Below are 18,426 nucleotides of genomic sequence, written 5' to 3'. Positions count from 1 at the left end.
TATTATTCAAATAAATGTGTTTTTCATGCAAAACAAAATGAAACGAATTAAGTTGCACACCCAATAAATTGATTCAATTTTCATTCAAAAATCTTGTTATTATTCCTTTTGAAGTTCAATTAGTAGAAAATGCAGAACAAATATTCAACTAAGCTTCCGGTTGACCGAATGCGAATTTCCGAACCTTCCGTTCAACTTCTACCATCAAATTCGCAACATATCATATTTTAAAATCATATTTTCTCCAACCCAAACGGAATACAAACTTTCATTCGAATCAAAAATACTCATGTTTTGTCATTTGTCGATTTCATTTGGAATTGCTCTTATCGAACGACTGCTGTATTCTAGAGCTTCAGAATACGTCTTCTTCTTCTTGAATGGCGTTAACTTTTGCCGTCTCAACGGAACTTTTGTGGAACTTTTGCCGTCTCAACGTATGCATTAACTAGCGTCATTTATTAATACTTAGTTGAGATTTTCTAAGCCAAATAACACGCCTTGAATGTATTCCGAGGGGCAAGCTCTAGAATACGCGTGATCACAGTGCAAGTCGAAGGAAATTTCTTTGACGAAAAAATCCCCCGGCCAGAACGGGAATCGAACCCGAACACCCGGCATGATAATGTGAAACGCTAACCACTCGGCCACGGGTGCAGAATACGTGCAAGGTGTGTTATTTGGCGTAAGCAAGCTCAACTAAATACTACTAATGAAATAACGAAAGACGAAAGTTCAACTGGACGTTAGCGCCATTCCAGGAAATTTCTCTATAAAAAGCACCCTAGCCTATACCATAAAAAGTGACAGCTCAATATCAATACGATGTAATCATATCATGGGAAAAAACAACGATACAACGAAACGACGATAAAACGAAAAGATACATAAAACGGGTACTTTTGGCTATTACTGAAGGAGTTGGGCATCGAGAAACAATTTCGATTGATGAACTCTCAGAGATGTTTGGTCAATGTATGCTTCATTTTCTGAAAATGACAATTTGTCTTTACATCTGGCATCCTTGTTTATATCTATCGGAAGGGATTCTTCTTCTTAGCATCCAATGCAGAGATGTCAGATATGAAAACATGCTTCTTTTTGAATAAATAAGCGTTTCTGTGAAGATATTCTGAAAATATTTCAAAATATGTGAAGACATTTACCGTTTGCAGCTAAAAACATTATTGTTCCAAAATTAAAACGGAGCATTTCTGTTTTGATTAATTTTTAGAGTCGAGTTTTGCATACGATAATCTTAGAGATCGATACACTGAACAATAAAAAAAACTGCCATCCGTATACCGTTCTGAATCATATTTTAGACAGCTTCATATTGTGGACACTTTGTAATAATATCTTGAAATGCTTAATGCCCTGATGATATAACTAATCCCACTTAATTCCACGATTGATTCTTTAGAGTAACCATCTTGGTTTAACTATCATTTTATATGAGAATTACATTTCAATTATAACATAGCTGGTAAAAATCTAACAGCACCACTCACTATCGTTTGTGTTTGACGTTCGCTTAGCGTGAGCATGTAGAATTTAACCGTTCATTATTATTTAAATTTCTCTCGTGTTTCACCAGTTCTCATCATCGTTATCAGTTTACTGTTACTGCTTGGTAGGTGTTTCGCAGTTGACTATTAGACATAATCAAGTATAATGAAAGTTTTCTTCAAAAAATTAATGATACTACAATGTGAGTTTTCTGGTTTGTTTTGGATGCGGAGCGTATATTCATATAACGCACTAAAATATTTTGAAATCTTGTATAAATAAGACACATGTTTTTCAACTACAGATCAGCAGATAGATATGAGAGAAACTGAATAATTAATGGACAACTTGCAACTGGATGAACTTCTAACAGAAGAAACGTTGAGTCCTCTCTATGCTACCGTGTATCCTGGCAACTCATGAACTCACGGTAAAAGTAAGACTAACGTTACTACTGCAGTGGCCACAAGCGAGCCCTGGGATATCTTGAATAAAGACGTAGAACCTGCGAAGAAGTTGATTGAAATGACGAAGCGCCAAAAACTTGAGGAAAGCAAAAGGAAAACTGAGTTGAAACGCAAAGATAAAGAAATCCAAACATTAGCTAATTTGAGGAAACAAGAAGAACGGATGAAGCAGAAAGAAAAAACTTGAAGAACTGAAAAGGCAAAAAAGCTTCAAATTCGAAATCGAAATTGGTACAGAAGGATAATGACAAAATGGATGAAACTATGTGACAACAGTTAAGAATTAAGATTCAAGCTCTGTGGATAACCTTAAATTATTTTGTTACTTTGAACAACAAATAACTTACGGTATTTTAAACCATGAAGCTACATCATAAAGAAACCTCATTAAACGACAAGAATTTTGAGGGAAAATAGGGAAAGAGGCAAATGGCTGCAATTATCACAAAAAAGGTTGCTGAAAATTATTTCAAGTTAACACGTTCGACGCCCAACGTGATGTTTTTGAGTTTCTCGCAGGGCACAACTTGCGGATTAATTACCAAATGAGGATCAAACTTGGTTTGTAGATAACTTTTACATGATCTAGCAATATTTTTTTAGTTTGAAGACGTATTCACAATGATAACAAATGCCAAAGTCTTATTATATGGGTTTCGCAAAAAAATTGCAGTACAAATTATCCGTACTATAAATCAATAAAAAGTATAATATAAACATTATACTACTATGGCTATGATTACATTATTTTTCTACATATCCTATAGTTACATTTAGGTGTCTATTTAATCAAATTAATTTCAAAAATCCTATTCAATTTGAACGATGAAAGTGTCACCCATATCTGGGTGACGGGGCGACGAACGTGTTAATTAAAAAAAAAAAAGTGGTAAAAGTTCTATTACAAGTTTACAAGCCATCAATGGTTGTAGATCATTTTTAAGACATTTGTGTGTGCATGGAAGGCTGCAGTACACTTTCAGACAGGGCACCGTTGTCATTTTCGCATGTTTGATGAATTTATTGAATTAGTAATTGTACAGGAATATAAATTGAGCCTCAAACGACAAGAAATTCCAATTCACTCTGTTCGAAATTCGATTTTTTCATAAATAGTGTCCGAAGTTTGATTCTAATTCGATTAAATTGAATGACATTTTTATTCGATAATATTTTATTTTTTAAAACCACAATAGAAAGCTGAAAAGCACCTTGAACTAATTTACTAACAATATCAATCAAATAATACCTGTACATAAGGGTTAGATCTGTTTTCTGCACCAAATGCCGAAATGGCGTCCAAAATATGATTCAGAACAGTATTTGAAGAATTTATTTTGTCCCGTGTGAAAACATTTCAAACCCCTGATCCATCCCTGGTACGATATGTTACAACGTTCCAATTAGTGATGTCTAAATTTTTCATTTATTCGATTATCGATTAATCGTTGACATTTTTCAATATTCGATTCATTCGATTAGGGGCTGTCCACGTACCACGTGGACAACTTTAGGGGGGGTAGGGGTTACGAAAATGTCCACGCTTGTCCACGGTAAGGGAGGAGGGGGTTTTGATATTGTCCACGTGGAAACGTTAAGTATTTTTTAAAGTAGAACATTCAAGTTAGAAGTCAAAATTGAATGAGATCTGTTTTGTATTTACACAATATTTTGAACTTCACGCCCGCCTTGAGTGCTCAGTATTCATCAATAAAAATACTGAACTGCCTGAGAGTGCTGCTCGGTCAAACATCCATATTTTTTCATATGACTGAACCTCTTTCCTGAAATGAATATTCTGAAGGTAACGCACATGAACTAGGATCCAATTTATTCCAACCGGTAATAGAGGGCATGGGGCAATGCATGGACTACATATTAACCCATATTACGGAACCCGATCGGATTTGACAAATCGCAATCCGAACGAAATAAACTTTTGCATTCTGCATTTCAAGGTTACAATATTTGTACAATCCGATAGGATTTGATTCGATCAGATGAAGGGGGATAGAGACACGAATTTCGGACGTTTGTTCGAGGTCCGAAAAAGTAAAACAAAGAATATTTTTACCATCCATTATATCACTATTTGTTATATCAATAAAACAAAAATTGAACGGAAAAATATATATCCATAATTAGAAGCTGATCGAGTGAGGGGGTTCAAAAAAAAGTTGTGCCATGGCGTACAAGATTCCAGCACTTCTGGATCTCTGAAACAAACAAATCGAACAGATTCTGAATCAGTAAAGATGCCACTATCGTATGAACCTCGGACAAGTCAAAAACGTGTTTTTTGATAAAATGGCGGAAATTTGAACTGATTCTGAATCAGTAAAGATGCCACTATCGTATGAACCTCGGACAAGTCAAAAATATGTTTTTTGATAAAATGGCGGAAATTTGAAGGAAAAAAATGCTGTTAAAAACTTTTTTTTTCAAGTTTCTTGTTTTTTTTAAATAGTAAAGTTACGAAATTATGATTTTTTATAGGTTCATGCGATAGAAAGATACATTCTTCTTCTTCTTCTTCAATGGCACGAACTTCGCCGTCTCAACGTAGTATTACTTGCGTCATTTTTATTAGTACTTAGTTGAGATTTCTATGCCAAATAACACGCCTTGAATGCATTCTGAGTGGTAAGCTCTAGAATACGCGTGATCACAGTGCAAGTTGCAAGAAAGATACATACAAATTGTATTCATATAAACATAGATCGGATAAGTAGAACTTGAGATATCGTGTAAACCAGTTTGAAAAACATATTTCGAGAAAAACGCGTTTGTAGTTTTTTTTTTTTTTCTTTCTTTATTATAGAGATTTTCAGCCAAAGGCTGGTTCTTCTCTAAACGTTTGTAGTTAATTGTTATGGCCGTACTAGATAAGATATCGCATCACTAAAATGGCTATAGCTTGGTAAATAATGAGATTTTCAAAAAAGTCTCTTCTATGGTATATTCTTAAGGTGGCCGTACACTGTTTGCCCGGAGGTCAAATATTTGATATTTTTTGACAGATAAGGTTTGATTTGATATTTGTACAAACACTATTTTGTTTGCCACTCTTCAATTTTAAACAGTAGTAAACAATATCAAACACCGAACATGGAAAAAAATCAACTGAAATATCCAAGGTAACCTAACCATGTACCGACAGGTTCGAAGAACAGACTGAAAAAATATTTTAGGCATCCAATAATTGAATATTTGCTTGTCGTGTTTTGTGTAGAATATATTTGATCAGTACACGTTGACCAAATTTTATCTGTCAAAAAGAGTCAAATATTTGGCTTCGGTCAAACAGTGTATGAGTACCCTTAAATGTCTGAATTAGAGAAATATGAAGAAAAAAAAAAGTTTTTTTTTTTCAAACTTTTAGACTAGAATACCCTCTTAAAGAACGCAACATTGTGCTAATTTCAAATTCGACCGGATTCAGGAATAAGGGTTTATTTTACCGAAAAACACTTGAAGGGACTTATCTCAATCTGCGATTCGTTTCATAAACGCGAAAAAAATACATATTTGTAGCGAATTGTAAAGGGCAAATCATTTACAAGGATGTTGAGTTAAAACAAATCTTGGCAAGTGAATGGAACTCCGAAGCAGGTTTTCGCTTGAAGAAAGTTATGGCTGGGTCTGGCAGGACTGGAAGAAAATCTGTATCCTGAGCTTTTACCTACTGCTAGTTTCGATGAATTCCAACTCAACTACTTCAACTAGTTTCGATGAATTCCAACAAGTACTGCTAGCAGCTGAATGTATGAAAATCAACGATCCAGAACGCTTCTAGGGCACTTCTAAAACTCCACCCGCCTTACACACCAGACATTGCATCTTCATATTATTAACTGTTAAGATTCTTGTAAGAACTTCAACATACTGTATAGCATAAGTTCTGAGAGGATGGAATTCTCAAGTTGCATGAAGGATGCTGAAATATTCAGGAAAAAACGGTGCATCTATGATCGAAAAGATGTATGCCTACAAAAATATGCTTTGGGTTTTTTCCTTAGATTCGGCATGAATTTTTATGGACAATATTCAGCATGATTTAACAATTAAGGGTTGTAGGTCAACGGAATCATCGATCACGATGATATTGCAGATGTTTTGTTTTACTAGGTTCATTATAGCCATCAGGCACTACCGAACCTGTAAAAGCGAAAGTTATTGATGTTTAGACGAGAAAATTCTGTTTTCAAACAAAGTGGTTGATTTCATTGTCTGATTTTTTGAAAACTCAAACAGCCAGCCAGCTTTAATAAAAATACTCGAGAATAAGCTCACAAAGGGTATTTTAAAATGGATATGAAGATAACGTGGATGGAATTCGGAAGAAAATAATGAGCTCCCGGACAATGTTGAAAAACATCGAAGATTTCAAGACAAATCGTTACCATTGGTAAGGCTATAATCTTTATCATTAAACATATGGAATAGAAAATAGAAACAAACTTGAAATGAAATTTAAGCGAAAAAATAGAATTTCTTGATTTTTTGCTCAAAACCGGAGGAATGTCCACGTGGACAACAGGGGGAGGGGTATAAGAAATGTCCACGCTTGTCCACGGAGGGGGAGGGGGGTGTCTAAAATCATGCTTTTTCTGTCCACGTGGTATGTGGTAAACCCCTTAATTGTCTTTCAATATTCGATTAATCAAGCGAATATTTTTTTCTTGTAATAATCACGTATCATGTTGTCATTCGAGTCGCGTGGTCTATCAGGTTGTCGATGTTCCATTTTTGGACAAAAAAAAAAGTTGAATAAAAAAATGATAGGACCTAATTCTTAACCTAAAAATGCATTAACCTTGAGAAAAATGCCTTCTTTCATCAATCGCGATTACAGTGACAATTATTCGATGTATTCATATTTTGATTTTAAATTATCCGATACAAAATTACTCGATTATAATTTCAGATATTCGATCATTTGAATTATTCGAACGATTAACCGACGTCTCTAGTTCCAATAGTGATCTTTTTTGGAATGCGCGATTTCGGCTGACTCGGCTGTGGCTGGTTCGACTCGACATACAGAATAGAGCCCTATACATTTATGACCTTTCTAGTGTCCCCACGAATAACGATCCAATCTTCATAAACGTTGTTAAACTTGAGCGTCTCGTTCGCGTGGGGCTGATGAACTTGGGCTGTATACAACTCCAGATTCCATAGACGCGCAAAGGTAGCGCGTATGTTTGCGATAGGTTGTGAATACGATATGCCGTTAATTCACTTATCCATCAGCCGGAATGTGTCGCCCCCCTCGGAAAACGCGTACAAAGTGCGTGGAGCGTAATATTCACCGTAATCACCATCGCCGCCGTGCGTTTTGATGGCACGCTGGGGTAATGTGTTCTTGCTTTTCGGGTCGATTACCTACCACCGTTGTTACCGTTATGTACCCCCACACAGATCCACATACTCTTTGCGCCATTCATTTGCGCGCTTGTCGGAGGAGGTCGTTTTTCTTTTGTTCGGGAATTATTACCCATAATTGACTGCGTCTCGTTGTGGGTCGTGTTTTATGAATGCAGCGCACAGGGGCATTATGGGAGTGTGTTCGTGTGTGTGTGTGTGTATGTGTGCTTGTATGAGTGTGCGTATGTGTGAGCAGGCAGTGTGTACTTGAAGCCAACTAAACGTCAACCCTTGGCACCAAAGGAGGAGGTTATGGATCTAACCTCTGCCACCGAATCCAGGAGAGCAAAGCACCGCCAATGCATGCCAAGCAGCGCCCAGGGGAGAAGGAAAAACTTTCTCGTCATTTCACTTACAGCCGGAATTACCAAACTCACAGTTTGACTAAATTGTAACGAATCTTCCGTCTTTTTGTTTCCATCTCATTCTAGAACTCATAGCAATGGAGCGAATCCGGTGGTGCGGTATCATCCTTATCATCCTCATTAAGATTCTGTGCGCGCAGCCACTGGCGAACAGCAACTTCCCGCTGAAGGGAGCGAATGGCACAGAGAACCTTAGCAGTCGACTAGTTAGTCAAATAGTTTTTAATTCTACCTTGAATCATCTGGCGGTGGACAGAACCACTGGCATGGTAAGTCTGTGATTTGTTTTCTCTTTAAACTTTCTCCGGGTGGCTACGGGGTGTGTCTACCCCACCTAGGTTGGTGGTGTTTTCACTTTTTATTCCGTCCCAAATCCAATTTAACTCCATACTCTCAATGACCACCAAGAGTAGTAGCAGGAGCAAACAGCAGGAGGTTTTGGGAACGATGGTCCAAAACGGCTTTACAACATCACACACCCAATTTTCGACTCACCCTACCGCGCGGAACGCACCAGGAGGGTCCCACTGTTTGCTGCTGCCGCTCGTAAAATGACAGTCGACATAAGGCTGAAGGGTGTGAAAAAAACATGGGGGGGGATGGAAGGGGACAAAGCAGGCGAAACTTCTTCGTCTACTTCACCCGCGCTGTTGTATCCTGATAATTTATTTTTAAATCTCTCGAGAACCCTTCTCGGAACCCGTTTCCCCTCGTCTGCGGACGCCGGCACGCGAAAAATAAGTTTTTCCCTTTCACGACGAATTTATACTCGCCTATAATTCTCCAAGCGGCGGAAAATATAAAGAACCCCGAAAGTACACTTACACACACTCACGCACACAAGAGCCCTTCGTAGCCTTCTTTCCCTCGGTGGTTTCTGAGTGCGAGAGAGGGAGAGCGACAAGAGAAAAGTATGGAATGCGAAGGATGACTCTCCCCCCGAAACACATTGAATTGCGCTGATGCATTTAATGTCATTATATACGTATCTTCGCTGTAAGCATTCAAAACAATTCTCACCGCTTTCTTTTCCTCTCACGTGCACCCACCTCTTTTTTTTTTTGCTCCACACTTGTCTCTCACTTTCTCTGTCTTGTTGTGTTGCAAATCGAGTGTTGATTTTGGGCCAAGTGGTGCCATCTGTTCGGTTGTGGCGGCGGCTGTTTCATGCGAATCGAGATGGAATTCTCCCGATAAGAACGGATGTTTATTTGTGTTTATGGGTTTGTCCTTTGCCTCGAGCCATCCATGCTGGGAAAATGTCATTTACATGCAGCGTGCGGACACACATCTATGATGAGGGGATGTTTAGTGTTTCTCTCTTTGTGTGTGCTGTTGTTGTTGTTTTTGCGGAAATTGTGTTCATGTATATTTACGATATGTGTCATTTATATCGCAGGATAGATTGGCTTTCGTATCCATATTTTTGACGATATTGATCGACTTCTGTATAGTTTAGCAATGCAGTTCTCTGAGTGCAGCAAAAATCCACAAATCAAGCTTGAGTGCGTTCGTTTTCTGAATATGATACGTCATAAACAAGCCGAATCGAGAAGAAGCCATCGAACATAGCATACGAAGCTTATTGTTTATTAGATAATTGTAACAAGGTTGAAAACCAAATGTATAATGTATAGTGACTGGGATTGTGAAAACCCATCATCGAAGAGGTGCAGGTGACTTGATCGATTTTTCTTCATCAACTTTTTCTCTAGAGTTTGCTATAGAATCCGATAGATGAGGTTCTGACCTATCTTCAAAATTGTCAAGATTGCATGATAGCATAAGCTGCAATAGCTACTTTATCACATCTTGACGTCAATATTTGTGTTTACATTCGATTGCCTTCCACATCCATGTGAAAACGCTATTTTCAGCAAGTTTTTGGGATTTTTGGTACATAAAAATGGTGTTCTCGAGAAAAAAAATCTGATTCCAAATGTCTTAAAATAGCATGAAACGTCGAGATCTACTGTCATATACCTTTTTTTTCGTGAAAAATCAACACTGTTTTTTTTCTTCAAAATACGAGGCAATTATAAAAAAAAATTAAGTCGATTGTCTCAAAATTGCATGAAACGCATTGAATTTGTTATCTTGAAAAACCAATTTTTTTGTAAAGAGTCGACATTTCAGACGGAAAATCGACCGAGTGCCAAAAAGTCAATTTTTGACAAAAAAAAGACGGGTGGGTAATGTCGGGGACATAACCGGAGTGACGTAGGACTATACAAAGGGGACAGCTTTTGTTAAATATATATTTTAAATATATTGTTTTATTTTCTTCTCCTACGTGAATACCTACCTATCTACCTGAAAAATGGATTAGTTTACTGTTTACTATTTATGAACATGTTGATGGTTCTGAAAAGAACCTTTGGTGTTGTGTTTTTGTTATCACTCGATATTCCCATTTTGTTCGGTTAAACCTTCCTGTTTAGCTATTGCGTTTGCCACTCGCCACAGCTTTCACAGTTGGAAAATTTCTTCCCATCCAGCTTGTGACATGTTATGCGACGTGCCGGAGAAACACTTTGCCACTCACTGAAACTAATTGTTGTCTTGATGAGCGCCGAACCGAAGCTGCTCTGTTCTTGATGCGGGTTTTCTGATTGTCGTGAGCAGCTTTGCAAGCCAACTCGAGCACTCCGACGGCCGAAACTCTATAATCGCTGTTAGGTATACTGGTGCTCCGGCACCAATCCGTTCGGCCTAGTTACCCTTGCGGAGCAATCAGTGAATGCGACCAACAGGGAACTGGAGACCTGCACGGTTCGAGTGAGACTTTGCCTTTCCCTTAACTTGTCCTCCTTTGTTACGTCCACGATGCCGATGCCGTACAACCACACGGGTTTACGGTTTGAAAGAAAATAAGATATTTTTTGGGGTCCGCGTGTTTTATACTCTAGCGGTACACACTCACAGGATAGAGACAAATCGGCAGACTCAGCCAGAGGGGCGAGTCCAACGAGACGAACGAATGAGCGTTAAAAGGGAGCGAAAAAAATACATTCATTACGATTTGTTCGCTCGTTGGATTCACATGCAGGCTAAAAAGGGTCCTTTTCAGATCACAAAATTATCTTCAATCTAAAGAGTTTATTGTTTTGTTATCACTCGATATTCCCATCTTGTTCGGCTAAACCTTTCTGTTTAGCGATTGCATTTGTCACTCGCCACAGCTTTCACAGTTGTAAAATTTCTTCCCATCCAGCTTTGTGACATGTTGTACAGTAAATTACATTCAATGCGACGTGCCGAAGCGCCACTCAGTGTCGCATTGGAGGCGATTTTAACCTGTAATTGAACATTTGCGATGACAGTGGTACAGTGTCGACTTTCAATGTGGGGTCATAATTTGGACCCCGAACTCTATGTTTACAAAAATGTCCAACTAAATAAGCCGCATTACATGTCCGTCCAATAAGCTAATTGTCGAACTAATTGTAAATTACTGTACTTTCAATCTGGAAACAATTTAAGAATTGGTGAAAATTGAATAATCAGGAAAGTCCCCAACTATCAATAAGCTCAGAACAACTGCCAAATTCACATACTCATCAGATCCTGGCAAACAAATTATGAAAAAATCAATTTGTGTTTTATTATTATTTTGGATAACGTTTTAGAAAGCATTGAACTGTATTTCCTAAACTCTTTTTTGGAAGGTTTAATGGCCCTGAAAAGCGCCTTGCTTTATGGAATGGTTCCAATTTAGAAAACTTAGTACTCGTGGTTTTGAAAAAAAAAACCATTTCGAACGCCCTCGATGCCGCCTTGTTCTGGATTTGCCACCAAAGCAGTTTGTATAAAGAACAAACTTTTTACTTCTGCTACCTGATGCCGTTTTGCGATTGCGTTTGCCGTTCGCTGCAACTGCCTGTTGTCTTGATGTCCGACGAACCGAATGTGTTCTGTTCCGAATGCGGGTTTTCTTATCGTCGCGAGCAGCTTTGCCAGCTAACTCGATCACTACGGCGGCCGAAACTATATAACGCCGGCTAGGTGGACTGGTGCACTGGTACTAACGCGCTCGGCCTAGCTACCCTTGCGGGGAACTCCAGATCAACACGGTTCGAGCGGGATTTTGCCTTTCCCTTCACTTTTCCTCCTTTACCATGTCCATACATGGCTGCTTGGGTTGGTTTGTTGATGTGTTGTGATGCGAACCGATGCGGTGTACGGTTTGAATGAGAATGATCGTTACGGCAGCGGAGAGGGGATTTTTAAGCTGACTGGCTGGCTCGAGAATTACGCATGTGTGAGACTGCGACCAATGTTTCGTTCATATTTTTTCTTTTTCCTTTCCAATCGTGCTTCATTCTATTTCGCTGCTGCTCTGCTTGCCCGTTTTGGTCGGTACGATTTGAAGAGCACAAAATGGACCAATAAAAAATGGGCACATAGTGCATTTTGACAATGCTTGATATTTCACAATTATTCAATTATTTATCTCAACAAAAATGAAATGTTATTCGTTATGATAGATGCGTAGATATATTTCCTATCAATTGATGCAAAAACCTTTGTGATCTATTGAGAAATGCTCGAGTTATAAGCGTTCCAAATCTTGCATTTTTTCCTACTTGTTCAGTGCCTAGATTTCCATTTCACCCCCTATATCTTCCGGTTAGACGTAGTCCTACGTCAAAAAAATTGAACCGTGACAAACGAAATAGTGTTTGTACCAAATTTAAACCAAACTTTATCTGTTAAAAAGCGTCAAATATAGCTCCGGACAAACAGTGTACGGCCACCTTAAGACCTTCGGTCCAATGCATGTAAATTTGAACATGATTTTAGGACTAAGTCTTCCATTAATTGTGTCTTATCAGAAAACAGGTCACGTTTTTATGAAATAAAGTTAACGTTAATAACTATTTTTGCTGCGAACGAATTTTGACGATTTGCATACCAATTGAATCGGGAATCCTCGAAGATTTATTTGATACTAACTGACGCTGGCGAACTTCGTTCCACCCACAATTGATATCATGATTTAAGGGAGTATTCTAGTCTAGAAATCTGAAAAAAAAAATCAAAAATTGTTTCCTTCATATTTCTGTAGTTTAGGCATTCAAGAATATACCATAGAAAAGAAAATAATAGATCGAAAATCTATTATTTACCGAGCTAGAGCCATTTTAGTGATGCGATATCTAACCTGGTACGGCCATAACAAAGAACCTCAAACGCGTTTTTCTCGAAACTAGTTTTTTCAAACTGGCGTACACGATATCTCAAGTTCTACAGAACCGATTCATATAAAATTTATATGGATACAATCTGCTGGGCAGCTTCCTATCGCTTCTTCTTTTTGAATGTCGTTAACGTTCCCTGTGGAACTTTTGCCGTCTTAACGTATGTATTAACTAGCGTCATTTATTAATACTTATTTGAGATTTCTTAAGCCAAATAACACGCCTTGAATGTATTCCGAGGGGCAAGCTCTATAATACGCGTGACCACTGTGCAAGTCGAAGGAAATTTCTCTGACGAAAAATCCCCCCACCAGAACGGGAATCGAATCCGAACACCCGGCATGATAATGTGAGACGCTAACCACTCGGCCACGGGTGCATCCTATCGCATGAACATCTAAAATATGATATTTTTGAAGTTTTTCTATTTTTGAAAAATCGTGAGACATGAGAAAAAACGTTTTGAGCCGCATTTTGTTTTTCAAACGGCCGCCATTTTGCAAAAAAAAAAATTGTTTTTTACTTGTCCGAGGGTCATGCGATAGCGGCATCTTTATTGATTCAGAATCTGTTCGATTTTTTTGTTTCAGATAACCAGAAGGGCTGGAATCGTGTACGCCATGGTACAACTTTTTTTTTTTGAACCCTCTCACTTCATCAGCTCTTACCTATTCTAGTTATGAATATTTTTTCTCCGTTCATTTTTTGTTCTATTGTTAAAATATAGATGAACAAATAATGATATAATGGATACTAAAAATATCCTTTGTTCTATTTTTACGGAGCTCTAAAAAACGTCCGAAATGCGTGTCTCTACACTAGAATACCACCTTAAATCATTTCGAACACTCAAGTTCCCACAAAAATTATTTTTATGTACGTGGCGAATTTGATGCCAACTCGACTGACCGTTGGTAGCATCATTTCCGATAGCAGTGAAACGTTTTGGGTGTAAAGACATGGGTCATTTTAGCAACTTTGCATACTTGAAATATTCGAAAAATAATTATACTACTTTTTGGAAAAAGCCATTTTTTTTCTTAACTTTTTAACAAAAAATTATAACAAAAAAACTATGATACCTACAAAATTCATGTCAAAGGATGAAATGTAGGAAATTGTTGGGATTTTCACAAAAAAATACCAAAAATTTTTTGGAAAAAAAATTCGCTGACAAAAAAGTTATTTTAAAAATTAAAACTCATTTTTCTCAATAACGTATTTTTTTTAAGTTCCCAAAAATATATACATGAATTGCCCTTAAAATTTCCAACAAGTCGTTCATACATTGGAAGATGGGCACTTTTACAGGGAACAAGTTTTTTGAACAACAGCTTTTTCATGTTTTCTTTTTCAAAGAACACAACTTATCCTAATTTTGTTTAAAGTCAAGATAGCGATATAATGTATTCGACAAATTTTTAGATCTTGTTAAAATATAAACTTTTGTCGAAGATATCAACTTTCTATCTTTTATAGTTTTTGGAATATAAGTCATTTTCGTATGAAGACCTACTTCTATCTTTCTTAATTTCGCTGCAATATCGAACAATGAACAATTCCTGAAGAAAATTCAAGCAAAATCACAATTTTTACCCCTCACCCCAGTCCGAAACAAAACAAAAGTCACCTCCATTAGAGAGGGAGGTCGGACCACCATAGGAACATTTCGTGCCCTCTAAAACTTCCACATGCCTAATTCGGTCCCGTTTGCTTGACTGATTCTCGAGTAATGCTACCTTAGGGAGGGGGAGGAGTGTCAATCCCTAATCCCTAAAACCTCTGTATGCCAAATTCGGTTCCATTTGCTTGATTTGTTCTTGAGTTATGCACAAATTTTTCATTTGTCTGACACACAGTGGTCCCTGAGAAAGTTTAGGCGGCCAAAACTCAGATTTTTGAGCTAAAAACACAATTTTTGGTAGACTGGGGTTTTCGGATACGCTGAGTTCATTTTTGAACTCTTTTTTTACCAAAAAAACCAAAAGGGGTGGGAGGTGCAAGTGGGCAAAGTTCAAAATTTCCTTTTTATCGTGTTTGGTATCAAAATGTGTGTCTTCGGATACGCAGAGTTCATTTTTCAACTCGGTTTAACCAAATATAAATATATTATTCAAAATAGCATAATACAAATACTTGGCAACATAATTAGATAGGTATACTTATTGAAAAAACATCACAAATATCTATTTAACAACATTTTGTACAACACAACATACAACATTAGATAGGTATACTTATTGAAAAAAAACATCACGGATAATAAGTATTTGCCAACATAATTTGAGATTCTTACTGAAAGCATCACAAGTTTTGCAAAATAAAATTCAAAAAAATCCTTCTTATGTACTGCTAGATATCGACTTCGCCTCCTTCCATGTTTTCATCTCCTTCCTCGTCTTCATCGACTTCTCCTTCATATTATTCTTCTTCATCTTCGTCCTCAATCTGAATTCCTTCATCTTCCATCTGAACTTGGTCTTCAATCTGAACATCCTCTTCACCGGCATCCTGATTGGCTTGAATCTATTTTTCGATGTTCACTAAGTTCAGGATTTCTCCGCTTACAGCTAGTTTTCTCTTCGTTTGTTTCTTCCTCAATATCGTTATGTATGGGTTAGAGTTGATCAAAAATCGATTCATTAGATCGGTATTGGTCCTCAATCGGGATGTCTTTAACGTAAAGCTTTCCCGATACTTTCTATAAAATATATCTGAAGCTTCGTCTGCTTCCTCGGATAGTTGCCTTAGAACATTATCAATTCAATTAATTGGCAAATGTGTCAAGGTTAGCTAATTGGCTTTAATTTAATATATCGATCATCCAGTAGTTCAAAAGTAATAAATTAAAAAAAAAAATTATTTTTGGAAAGAAAGTGAAAAATGATTTTTTGGACCAACGGTAACTTTTCGATTTTGCTAACTCAAAAACGAAAAAAAGCGCCTCTCTGGTTTCCATATATGTTATGTGAAAAATACTCAGCTTTTCAGAAAAAAATATGAAAAAATATAGCGCTCTTGGTCCTGAGACTATGAAAACAATAAAAAACGAAAACAATCAATAATAACGAGAACAATTTTTTGCAGGTGTAGTATTTTTTCAAAAAAGACCATTGGCTTTAATTTGATATGTGGATCATCTAAAACGGTCTAGTAGTTCGAAAGTTATGAATTTTTGAAAAAAGTCATTTTTGGAAAAAAGAAGCAAAAGTTGATTTTTCGGACAACCCTAAAATGAAAATGGTCCCCCTCCTGAAAAAAATTAAAAAATACGGGTCTAATGTTTTGCGATAAAGAACAAAACTACCAATTTTCACGAAAATCTGAGAACCACTATATCGGTTTGTCATGGAATGGCTGATTTCAGGTTAATATTGAGAAAAAATCCAAAAAGGGGGGATATCGGGTAAAAAACTCAAGTGCTGAGTGATAAAAGACACTGTTAAGAAATCGAAAATCGATGGTGTTAAAACACGCGGTCAGTTTGGTTAGATTTTTATTGAACTTAACTCTGTCTGATATTCCAGCGATAACACGATAGACGTTGAGTACTTCAGTATGTATTTCCGACTGATGAAGAGAGTGATTCTGCGTTGCGCTTTAATATTTATAGTCTTGGTCAGATTAAAAGCGCGAGAAAAAGCTTTACGATAGGTCAAGCTGACCATTTAGACAAATTGAGCGAGAGCTCGAAAGTTAGCGAGCTTTCTCCGTGTTTCTAGGACTAGGCTAGGAAAATTATCTACATTCCTGAACAGACACTTTGAGGAACACTTTCATTAAAAAAGTTTTACAGGGAAATGCGGGGCAAGTTTCAAAAGTCCATTCGAGGCAAAATTGAACTTTCAAAATAGTACTCACTTTGTGTGGAGTTTACACATACTACAACCAACCGAATTTTGAAATTGACAACAAATACAAATTCTCCGTTAAAAATGGTTCAAGAAACATAATGAGCCAAAAAAAATCGTTCAAAAACTTCACCAAAACACATGTTAGAAAAAACACACGCGAAATAGTGGCATCGGCGAGCATGCGAAACTGGTATCTTATCGCGTTGCCAGAGCAATGATGCGCGCGCGGAATGGGGCGAAACACGTAATCCTAGATGCCTTGAACGCCCTAGAATAAGGGACTGTAGGATTTTTTTTTGTTTTTATGCAACTTCAGTTCTTGGGTTTTGGCCGCCTACATTTTCTCAGGGACCACTGTGTGCCAGCCCGACCTTAGAGAGGGGGAGGAGTGTCGAATCACCATAGAAACGTTTATCGATCCCTGAAACCTCTATATGCCAAATTTGGTTCCATTCGCTTGATTAGTTCTCGAGTTATGAAGAAATTTGTGTTTCATTCGTATGACAGCCCCCTCTTAGAGAGGTGGGAGGAGTATTTAACTACCTTAGAAACATTTCTTCTCGAGATATGCAGAAATTTGTGCTTCATTTGTATGGCAGTTTAAAAAAAATTAAAATCGGTTCACTTTTGTAGAAGTTATTGAAATTTGTTGCGTGAGCGTTTAATCTGAAAGACTCTGTACAATGATTTATTTACATTTTGATATTAGGCGCATTTTTTGTACCTATAACCAATCCCGAGCTACGACTGGTTTTGTGTTATTTGGCACAAAATCAGACATTTCCTTTTTTGAAAATGATGATGGTCCCACCTCATTCCCCTACATAGGTTTGAGCTGGACGAGTTATCTTGTGGATAATTATATGGAGGAGTTTCTTTGTAATATAAAACCAACCAGTGAGCAAGTTAAAAACAAAAAACGGTCCGGTTGTACCACTGCCATAAATTGTTAATCAAAAGAACAAGTAAGGGCATTATCTGAACGCTAAATATTACTTGGCATGTCAAGAGAATTTCCAATCCGGGAAGACACTTGACCGATCGGGAATCGAACCCAATGCCTATATCAGCATGAGCCATCAATTTACAAGGAAATTTACAAGGAATCCCTTCATTCAACCTGGGGTATAATCGCGTCAATCTGAATCTGCAATGAGATCTGTCACTGCACAGAAAGATCTCGTCAATCATCTGTTAAAAGGATAAATTTACAAGTATTCCGGTTGAGCTATCCCTAGCTTGTACGCAATTTCCACTTTCAATCCCTTAGAATGATATGATTTTTTTTAAAAACAGAACCATTATTTTTAGCCAATGCTCAATTTAAAGTTTTTCTATGCCGCTTCACTTGCACGATGCTCAAACTGTTGTAGACTACTCGAAATATTAGCTGTCAAAAAAGTCCTTCTAAGCGCGTAGTTCTAGTTGTATTCATTGTATCGAGTCATACTATAGCTTGTTGGAAAGGTATTTTTATAGTCCTTGACAGTATTTTGTTTGGTTAAGTCGTTCGTGAGCTATAGTGTCGCAAATATGGAGCAAAATAATAAGAAAATCCGACATATTTTACAGTACTACTATGACAAAGGCAAAAATGCAT

General features: G+C 37.3%; 1 protein-coding gene across 5 annotated transcripts in view; it reads left to right on the top strand.

The window, feature by feature from the left end:
- Positions 1-18,426, top strand: part of LOC129762012 (plexin-A2) — a 138,456-nt gene that overhangs the window by 57,722 nt on the left and 62,308 nt on the right. For all 5 annotated transcript variants that reach the window (XM_055759961.1, XM_055759971.1, XM_055759981.1 and 2 more), the window contains one exon: positions 7,838-8,040. In XM_055759961.1, the coding sequence (XP_055615936.1) occupies positions 7,849-8,040 (192 nt within the window). In that variant the 5' untranslated portion in view covers positions 7,838-7,848. The remainder of the gene's footprint in view (positions 1-7,837; positions 8,041-18,426) is intronic.

This window comes from Toxorhynchites rutilus, chromosome 1 (assembly GCF_029784135.1).
Source record: "Toxorhynchites rutilus septentrionalis strain SRP chromosome 1, ASM2978413v1, whole genome shotgun sequence".
Lineage (NCBI taxonomy): Eukaryota > Metazoa > Arthropoda > Insecta > Diptera > Culicidae > Toxorhynchites > Toxorhynchites rutilus.
The sequence above is the reverse complement of the archived record's forward strand: the minus strand, read 5'-3'. Positions and strand labels throughout refer to the sequence as shown.